A 10,608-nucleotide genomic window follows, 5' to 3' on the forward strand; every position below is an offset into this window, starting at 1 on the left:
ACCATTACATGTGATAGGAAAGGTCCTACCACGATTTGGAAATATTTCAGGCTAAATGTTTGGGACATTTTTTTGGTATTTCTTCAACACCAATGCAACCTGTCACATGTAATGAGTTTTCTCTTATAATTATTGTAAAAAAGAGTATATAAAAAATAGAGTATCTATGCACACTGGACAACTTAACGATGCGTCTTCGACACAAAGAGTGTTCGAATATATATTTTTGAATAAGTTTTTTGACAACTTTTAAATTTTGTGATGCTGCATATTTATTTATCTCTTTCTTGGAAATTGTTTTTTAATATAGAATACATCACCCTGGCGATGCGTCACAATACAACACAAAAACGCCATAAAACAATTCCATGCCATAACTACTCTCGATATAATGAGAGTCTATTCCAACTTCTAAATTAATATATCTTAGGATTTTCAGTAATTTGCATATGACGTTCGGTTGCAAGGGTCATTTCTAAAGAAGTGAAAACTGCTTGAACAGTTTCCAAACTTTATTCGGCGAGTTCGTATTTATTTATTTAAAAGGGAAGGCAAGCGGTGGGCACCGAGTAGACGCGCACCATATCGACTTGCTTGCCCATAAGCTCATCAAGAGGACGGCTAGTGATCTCCTCATTCAGCTTCTCGGACAAGACATTCTTGGGAAGGCAGTGGAAGCCCAACTATAAGAAAAAAGGTTCATTAATAAGATTCACAAAAATTTTGATAAGGTTGTTTCAAATCGACATAAATAAACATATTAAATACCTTCTTCTCAACAGTCTCTTGAGCGCGAGCTCCCTCAGCGCACTTGGGGACCGATTCGGTGGAGAAGCAACGCTTGTTATCCTGGACGACCATTTTGTTGCGGTAGACAGTCCACTGCGAAGGGCGGCGGATGGTCTGGCTAGACAAGATGTTCTGTTGGAATTTGGGCAACAAGGGCGAAACATCGCTGATACCGAAAACGGTCTCGGATTTCTCCTTCAAGCACTCTTCTTGGATACGGCGGAGCTCAGCAATATCTCTAGAAGAAATGTCGCTCTTGCATCCGGCGGGGTATTTCAACTCGTAGGCGACATCCATCAGGTCACGGGGAATAGAGCACTGGCGAGGACCGGTCAAGTCAGTGACCTTGTTGCCAGTCTGAGAGCCGCAAAGACCACACAGACGACCGCGATGGATGGGAGAAGCCAAAACGACGACTTCCTTGGCGTCAGTCAAAACGCGGATCATATGAGACATGGGTGAGTCGACTTCAATGAAGTTGTCGGCGGTTTTCTTGATGACGGCCAAAACCTCGTTTTCGGCGTTCTTAACAGTGTAAGATTCACTGCTGACGGAGATTTCCATGCCATTTACGTTAACCTTCTGCTGAGCGGGGAAGATTTCAATTTTCTCTTTGTTTAACAGAACAGTCACAACCTAATATTACAAGGAAAATTCCAATTAATGAAATTCTTGTTCAACCGATATAAACCACCCAATGTATTTAATAAAGAATTTAACTGATTACCTTCTTGTCTCCTTCAACGCGAGACAGAACGGCGAACTTGTAACGGCCAGAGCAATCCTTGGTCAAGACTTGGTCGCAGCCAGCGAAAGAGGCGTTGTAGAACAGGCCATCGAAAGTGGTGACAGTCTCAGAACCAATCAAGCAAACGCCTTGAACGTGTAAAATAACAATATTTGTTGTAAATTTAAACTTTGCTGAAAGCTCAGTGAGAAATAAACCTACCGGGGGCAGCCAAGACGGAACGGGGAACGGCCATGCGCTTAGGCAAGAAAACCTCAGCGACGGGGTGGACTTCGATTCCGCGGAAGAAGACGTTGGACCAGGGTTTGTACAACTTAACATCCATGGAGCCGGCCAATGGGTAGTAGAGACCTTCGATGGTGATCTGGTTAGCAGTGTTCTTAACTTCCACTTGGTTGTCGGACATGTAAGAACCCCACCAGTTGCGGACGAGGTTGGAGGCCTTGACAGTGACATTGCGGACAACAGCGGGCATCTAGTTGCATCAAGTTAAGTCGTTAATCCGGTAGTCATATAGAAAAAAAAACAATAATATTTTAATACCTCGTTGTAGTTGATGGTCATAACGGCCTTGTTCAAGATGGAAGAAAGACGGCGAGCAGCGATGCATTCATCGCTCATGCTGCGGCCCTGGATCTCCTGTTTGCGGCACTGGGTCTGTTCCCATTTGTTGCGCAGAGTGGGGGACATGTCCTCCTCGCTGCGAGCCCAGGTAGTCTGACATCACCCATTAAATTAAGTTAATCAGAAAGCTCATAGTTGGAAACACAAAAGTAGGTGGTACTTACGGCGACAGTGATCTTGCGATCTTCAGTGCAAGACTTGCCGAAGCCAATCTTGACAGTGGAGCGGCGCTCGGCTTCATCCTTGATGAGCTCTTTGCGCTTGAAGATCAAGTTTTCGGGGAATTGAGCGTCAACCTCGGCGCACAGAACGAAGTTGTTCTGGCCCTCGACTTCATCGCGTCTTTCCATCATGAGGCTTCCGCGGTGGGATTTGCCGTCCATGCCATAGGCAATGGAAGAACCGATACGACGGGCCTTGATGGAAGATGACTTGGGGACAAGCTCAGCGGTGAAATCCAAGGAGTAGCCAGTGGGGTTGGTCAGAGTCTGGAAGACGTGTTGGAACTTTTGGGATTCCCATTGGCTGTCTTGTTGTTTCAAGTACTGTTCACTCTGGATCTGTTCGCCGTAGACGGTGTCAAAGAGGGACTTGGCGTGGAGGTGGCCAGCAAGGGGGGTCTCGAACTTGGAGTCAGATTTGGTAGCTAAAGAAAACGTATTGAGTTCATGAAATATCTTCTGAGAGAGGTTGGAATTGTTCAATTGAAACTTACAGATAGCGACGATGGTCTTGATGGCCTTGGTCTCGGATGAGGCCATATCGAGCCACAAGCTCCATTCACGTTGGCGGATGGTGGATGGCAGGGCCCAGAAAGCCAGAGTACCGAACCAGTCCTTGGTGTAAGCCCAAGGCTGGTTGGCAGCCAAAGGCTCACCACGCTCAACCCAAACGAAGTTCATGCCGAGGTGCTTCTCACCGAAGACGACCTTGTTCTAATATTAACAACGGAAAGAATTAGACTAAAATTGTTGAATTCCAGGGGACATGAAAATGACAAATACCTCCTTGGGCTCTTCGACATAAGTGATGCGCTTGGTCTCGGCGAGGAGGATAGCGGGGGTGAAGTCGCTGATCTTGCGGATGGTGGTGAAGGGAATAATGGAGTGCTTGACGATGCGGAGCTTATCGCCCAAGATTTCCCAAGCGGTCTGGATCTTGCCAGTCTTGACTTCACCTTCGACGGAGAAGCGACCTGGGAGAGCAGCAGCCCATTCCATATCGACACCGGTGGTGGGGTAAGAGCGGGCGAAGGGAGTCTCAACCATCAGGCGGGTGGTCATCTTGGAAACGATGACGGGCTTCAAAGCACCTTCCAACTTGGCGCTGAGAGAGGACATGGCAAAACCACCCTCAATGTTCGACTTCAGGGAAACAAAGACGCTGTGGTGGCTGGCCCATGAGTAAGCCAAACCCATCGAAGAGGGAATGCGGGCGAAAGAGTCCAAAAGAGGCAAGTATTTGTGGAAATTGATCTCCAATTTTCCGGCGTTCTCGCGGAATCCCTTCTGAAGGATCTGTCTCTCGATCATCTTGAAGACGGTGGTAGGGTTGATGGTGAAGAAGCGTTGGTAGTTGTCCAAGAAGTTCAGGTAGATGTAGAGCTCGGGCTGGCCGGTGGCGCGGGCCTCAATTTTCAGTTCCTCGTGGATTTTCTCCAACTCGGGGCTGATGATGGAGGATTCGTCCTTGTTGGCCTTGAAGCGAAGACCGGGTTTACCAACCAGACGGTCGATGAACTTTTCGGCGTGCTTGCTGTCAATGGAGAATTCCATCAACTTGGTGAACCAAGGTCCCATGGCGACGGACCAGCTGCTGTAGTGGTGAGAGGGGATGAAGGACTCGAAGCCGGGGAAGTTGACGGTCTCGGTCAAGTAGCCCAAACGGGTCTTCTCGGAGTAACCGGCCTTTTGGTAGTTGAGGGCAGCGTGGGAAGTCCAGAACATGGGCCTCATCAGAGCAACGACGGCTTCAGCGCGGACAGTCTCCTCGCGGTTGAGCGGGTTCTTGTTGACAGCTTTGCTGGCGATGGTGGTGTAGATGAAGTGGGAGATCTGGTCGTTGGGCTCGTACCAGGTGCTCAAAGCAACGCGGGACCAGAAAGCCTGGGGTGGGTTGCTGACGAAGAGCAGGGTCAGGGCGGCCAAGCGGACCTCGGTTTCTTCAGCCTTGTTGAAGAAGATGGGCATCAGCAGAGTGCCGACGATTTCCTTCTTTTCAACAGCCAAAGTGCTCAGGGCGAAGATAGCCTTGGCGCGGACAAGGTTGCATAGAGCCTCATCTTCAAAGTCCTCGGACTCGAAGCGGGACAGGACAATGTCCTCCTCTTCCTTTTCGGATTTCTTTGAGTTGAGGGATTTCTTGGCTTCGATCCACTTCTTCCTCATCTCCTTCTTGGACAAGTTGACCAAGTCGCGTTGGTTGCGCTCGTACCATTCGCTCTCGTAGTGAGAGCTGGGCTCGCAGGAGGTGATGAAAGGTTTGACGAAGGGAACGATAATTTCGTGGCCGATGTTGCCCAAAGCGGTCAGGAAAGCCATGCGCTCGCCGGCATCTCTGGCGATCTTAGCCTGTTCGGCCAAGTAGGGGACCAATTGGCTGGCGACAATGGAGTCGCTGGGGTTGCAGAATTCGCCCATAACCAACTTGGGGAACATGTTCAAGCCGAGGGTGCTGTTGACGCAGGCCTGGTAGACCAAACGAGACAGAGACAAGGCAGTAGTGATCTTGAGCTGGCGGTGGCTCTGGACGACTTCGGACTTCAAGAATTCCTGCAATCGTCCCATTCAAAATTAGTCGTGTGACACATCAATCATGAATCATTTAGGCCATATTTTGTCATTTACCATGAAGCTGGTCAAAAGCTCCTTGGTGGGAGTCTCAACAGTAGGGACGAGGGCAGAGATGGCCTGGACGGCTTGTTCGCCAACAATCTTACCCTGGAGGATCCATTCACGGACCAACATCAAGGAAGGATTGGTGCCGGAGAGCATCAGGGTATCGACAACGATTTGGCTGCAAAAAAAAAAACAATGCTTGGTTAACAACCGTCCTGAAACAAAACAAAACAATCTAATTTCATCATAGATTATGATTACTTTGAGGTGCTCCATTCCTTGGTCTCCCAGACCTTGGCGACGAAAGCCATCAACTCGCTGTAATCCAAAGATGCCAACACTCTGCGGAGCATGTTAATCTTGTCAGAGGTGTTCTTGGTGGCGGGGTCGACGTAGTAAGACTCAGACTCGACGTCGCTGATGATTTCGGAGAGCAAGCGGAGGGCCTCCTTCTTCAGGATCTCAGGCTCGACTTCCATGATCATGGGCGAGTTGACGTTGCGGAGAGTGGGCTTGCCCATAAGAGGTCCGTGGGTCTTGTAGTCATCATCGTAAGAGTAGGCCAAAGTCTGGTAGATGTGAACATCGGCGGAGATGCGGGAAACCAACTTGGAGTAACCAGTAGGGGTGGCAGATCTCAGGGTCAAGTGCTGGATGGTCAAACCTTCAGTGGCTTCGGTCTCATAGCTGAAGGGCTTGACGACCAACTTGTCAATGGACTTGATGCGCTGGACGATGAAGTGTCCCTCAGCAGAGGTACAACCGATGATTCTAACGGTGTCGGTGTGCTATTCAGAAGAAAAAAATAACAAGTTTAGCCAAAAGGTGTAGTAAAATCAATCATTAACTTATAGGGCCTAAAGAAGTAACGTCACATACCGAAATTTTGTTCTCGCAACCAGCACCGTTAACCAAGTTGCAACGAAGTCCTTGGTTGCTGTTGTAGTTGAAGACGGGCAGAATGCGGCAACTGTCCAAATCGCGGTTCTTCACGATTTCGTAGACGGGGAAGTTCTGGCAAAGTTCGGGAGCGGGCAAAAGCTTGGGCTCAGCCTCGACAGCCTCGACAGGCAAGCGGCTGATGTGGTACCAGGTTTCGCACTCGCCAGTCACGGATCCCTGCGCCAGTAATTTTTTTACTGAGACAAATTCCACTTTCAATCACAGGAAAATGATTCTTTTACCTCCATGGCGTGGTAGACGGTGTTTTCGGCATAGTAGTTGTCGTGTTCACCCTGATGGAAGACTCCAGAAGCTCCATCGAGTTGGAGTTGGATCTGGGCGGCCAAAGCGCGCTTGAAGTTGACGATCCACAAGGGCTCTTCTTTGCCAATGGAGACAGTTTCAACCTGAAATGACCAATACAGGTTCGATCAAAATTGCGTCCCATAATGATTCAGCACAATTATGATTGTTGTATACCTTGCCAGCGACAAACTTGACTTGGAAGGGTTTCTCAAGGTGCTCTTGGTCGATAATGCGAACTTCCTGTCCGGGGTCGACTTCAGAGTATTTCTCCATAACATCTTCGTTGAATTGCTTTCCCTTGGTGGAAAGAAGCTGAATGTGCAACACAAAGTGGGAAATGAAATTATAATTCGCCAACTACAATGAAACTAAGCCCTCTGATTTGAACTTACAGCAACGACGATGGTGCTCTCGTCGACGGGTTCGATAGTCAAACGTCCCTTGATGGATCCACCAGACACCTTGGTGCTAATGCCCATGATACCAGTTGAAGTCCAGCCAGCGTAATCGTATTCGTAGGTGTAACCGGCCATCCAAACTGAAGAGGATAGCCAAGCAGAATTTAGATCACCATTCCGTTAAAACAGAAAAGGCGCTCGATTACCTTTGCGAGTAGGAGCGGCATTTTCAAGGGTAAGTCTATCGACGGTGACGGGACGTTCGATTCCTTCCAAGTTCAGGTTGGAGGGCACCTTTCTGGCGTCACCACCGTAGTGAGGGTGGTTGACATTTTCCCAGGACTGTTCGCCGTTCAAGATTCTTTGTTCAATTTTGTCAGTGTTGAATCTTCTTTGAGCCTCGACGATGGTAGATTCGATGGTGGTAACATCTTCGACTTCAGTGGTAGTAAGCAGGCCGCATGCGACCAAACGGTTCTCAGCTTCGGCGTTGCTGATGCGAGCTCTGTCATCGGGGAGTTGGTGGATAACAACGGCACGACCCAAGATGTTACGAGGGCTTTCTTCAAACAGAGACACCAGCGATGAAATCAGGCTGACGTCAGTGCGGGAAGGCACACCCGAGTAGGTCTGTTGACAAAAATTAACGTTATTTTTACAAAAATAAAATTTATTTTATTACATTAAATTCTTTAACAATCGATAGTTAGTTTTTTACCTTGATGTTGCCGATGTAGCTCACTGATCGTTCACTATCGTACTTCTCGGCAGGAGTGAATTGGGGGCCAACGCTTTCGCATTGGTTACCCAAAGTAGTTCCTGCGTGGATGTGCAGACCGTGACGACCGGGCTCCAAGCCGTAGATGACACCACGGATCTTGACGGGGCTAGTGATAGAAGCTTGCTCGACCATAAGTTTGCCGCTGATGTCCATACCTTCGATGGTGACGAGGGCACGACGAGGACCTTCAGTGGGCTTATGGGGAGACCTGGCAGCAACACATCCGAGGGCAATGACTGTGTATCATTCATAAAATTTGATTAGTTTAAGCGTTCTTTTTATGATTAAGGGATGCAATATTTTTTATAGAAAAATCAATGTTATACTTCGGATAATAATAAATTAAAAATTAAATAATTACCGAAGAAAACTGTGTGAAGACGCATCTTGGAGTGCCCGAACCGCTGGGTAGGGTACTTGGCACGAAAATGGCTTGAACACAAAAGTTATTCAGTCCGTGTTCGGCTTTTATACCAATTGAATGATACTTCGTCAGCGATTTCTATCACTGAGTCACAGTAAAAACTAAGATCGGGAGGTGGTTTACACAACCCTGTCTTTTTCTCGCCACCCATTGCCACCCATTCACAAGAGCTGATCGCGCAATTTTTCCTCTTTATGTGCAACTTGACAAAACGCCATACAAGTGTTAAGGTCCAACGATTTGCCGCATCAGACAAATAACACTTGGCAACCAACAACGCCACGAAGATTTGGTTTCATTTAGTGGTACGACGAAATGAATCTAGAGAAACCACTAATTACATAAGCCTGTTATCTATGTGTAGTGCCAATAAGTATAAGTACTAAATATGTATATTAAAATATCAATCGAATTGAAATTTTTCTGGACGGAATTAACGTTGTAGTGTCCTTATTACTATTAGTAGTTTTATTTTACTACCATATACTTAATGTTAAATTTATTCTTCAATAATATTCAATATTATGTAACCATTCCGAATGTGATGAGTTGTTTGATTGTCCTTATTTACTCTTTTCTTTTTTGATTTGAAGAGAAATGTTAAGCCGAGTAGTCCTATATACATGCAACGGACGCTGTGATTGAAGCAATTTACGAAAATCATGCTATATTTCAATTTTGTTTAGTTCTTTTATATGTTGCTGGTTTTAAAAAAGTTTGCATTTTTATTCGCTGAATAAAATTGAAAATTTACTTCAAATCACTTTAAATTACAGTGAGAAGAAAAAGCTAGGGAAAATGTATGGATTTCTAAGTTAAGGAAATCTTCGATTTGTAATGCAAATGTTGAAGTACAAGTAATTCAAGTATGAACGAAAAATTTTGTGGTATTTCATCAAATTTTATGCTATACAACCCGTCAACTACTAAATGATAACAAACTGTTTACAAATAAGCCGTCAAGATGACATCCGGTGATGACCACGGTGATGACGGCGAAGTGACTGTGCTGACACTGTCCCTTTTAATATTGAAACATGACTCCAGCTGTTGAATACGGGGCCAGTGAGTCCAGCTCGTGTGGCAGCGATAACAACGCAGCTCATATGAACTTTATATTAAATATATTCATTTAATTTTCAGGGAAGATTATCAAAAAGTTCCAGAACACTGATAGTCATTTTTGGAAATATAAATCCATTTTTTTAAATTTCATAAAACGATTCTGTCAAAATCGTTCTTTTCACTGTGATGGATAGATTAACAAAAATGAACTAATAGGCTAAAATTTAATTTGTTTTTGTCAGCTCAACGTCAAAATTTTACATGGGATTTACTTGGTCAAGATACAATGCTGAAAAAATGAAAGCAAAATCCATGTGTTATAGAGGAACCCAGTTTAGCTATATAAATGCAAAGTGATAATTTGCCCGTCGGAAAATTTCCCTCTATTTCATGTTTCTTTATCTGATAGGCCTAATCCACGATAAAAAAATCTTGAAATTAATTAACTAAGGATAACGAATACGCACTGAACATATTTCATGAGCTAGGTATTCTTTAATACCATATGCTAGACTCTGGTTTCTACAACATTGATCAAGCGTCTTAATTTTACCCTAAAATCGTTTGTGCTGTTAAAATTTTGAAATAATACTAAATCATTTTCACGCAATGAAGCTCCACAGCTCTTAAATACCATTGTTGATACCAATACCAAGATTTTCGATCTGTCACTATTGTAATTTGTAATATTATCGTTAGTTGTCTCTAATTAACACAACAGTTGGAAATTTTTGTAATAATTTAAAGTACCCACCAAGCTATTAAGAACACCCCCGCGTTTTGCGTGCTTTCTTATGGCGCTACGTGTCTCATTGCAACTCAAATAACTTTTGAATGACAAGAGATAGAATTTTTTTCTTTTTTTCCCGAAGAGAAGAAAAGACGATCTACAAATCATACACACTTGACATTGTCGTAGGATGTACCCCCACGTCTCTACACCCTCGTTTACCATTTAAGAACACCCCCTTTTCCCCCCATAAGCGCCGTGCTAAAAACGGCTTTTTCTAAAATAACAAATACTTAGAATGGCGCTAAAATAGTTTTCTTTGCGCCAAAATATTTTTCGTCGTTTATTTAATGGAATCATAAATTTATTTATAAAAAAAAATGTTTTTAAGACCCTTTCCTATCCCTTGAAATTCCCCTTTAAAAACTCGGCCCCATAAAACACCACTTTTGAGACATGTCGATGTCCGTTTAAAATTTTATAAGTATTTTTTTCGATTTCAGCCTGGATGGCTAGAGGCTTATCTGAAATCGAAACGCTTCTGTGGGGGCCATCACACGTTGAGCCGTGAGAGCTCCTAATAAAATAACCCGTGTAAAATTTTTCTTTAAAATACCGTATTGAACTAAGTAAATATTTGCAAGATCTAATTACTGAAAAAGAATAATTTAGTAAACCCCAATATGCATAGCAAACGTCATTAAATAAGCCTTGAAATAAAATGCTCCTTAGCGATAGCCTTAAGTAACACAAACATGTTGTCCCATGCAAAAATTATTGATAATCGGAGTCAATTTCGTAGTTTTCGATATTGAAAAATGCGTGCTTCATAAATTTTGATATTTAAGATGAAAAAAAATTATATGTCTGCAAGTTGAATAAACTGTAAGTTATAGTGATAGAATTTAGATGACCACGCCCTTTTTTCCCGGGCTTGCTGCATGCACTGCGACAACTTTGCACA

General features: G+C 44.4%; 1 protein-coding gene across 2 annotated transcripts; it reads right to left on the minus strand.

Moving 5' to 3' along the window:
- Positions 1-247: 247 nt before the first annotated feature.
- On the minus strand, positions 248-7,969 carry LOC124195930 (vitellogenin-like). 2 transcript variants are annotated; one of them, XM_046590616.1, is made up of 17 exons: positions 7,787-7,969; positions 7,363-7,661; positions 6,851-7,274; positions 6,639-6,784; positions 6,421-6,558; positions 6,183-6,347; positions 5,878-6,117; positions 5,260-5,786; positions 5,008-5,176; positions 3,166-4,932; positions 2,877-3,096; positions 2,326-2,807; positions 2,081-2,254; positions 1,739-2,012; positions 1,517-1,665; positions 769-1,425; positions 248-683 (listed from the first exon to the last, which is right to left on the minus strand). In XM_046590616.1, the coding sequence occupies exons 1-17, from the start codon at positions 7,809-7,811 to the stop codon at positions 540-542; spliced, it is 6,000 nt and encodes a 1,999-aa protein (XP_046446572.1). In that variant the 5' UTR covers positions 7,812-7,969; the 3' UTR covers positions 248-539. The 2 variants fall into 2 exon arrangements, with proteins under 2 accessions (XP_046446572.1, XP_046446571.1); XM_046590615.1 differs by having other exon boundaries at positions 2,326-3,096; positions 7,787-7,946.
- Positions 7,970-10,608: the final 2,639 nt, after the last annotated feature.

The sequence above is a fragment of the Daphnia pulex genome, chromosome 6 (assembly GCF_021134715.1).
Source record: "Daphnia pulex isolate KAP4 chromosome 6, ASM2113471v1".
Taxonomy (NCBI): domain Eukaryota; kingdom Metazoa; phylum Arthropoda; class Branchiopoda; order Diplostraca; family Daphniidae; genus Daphnia; species Daphnia pulex.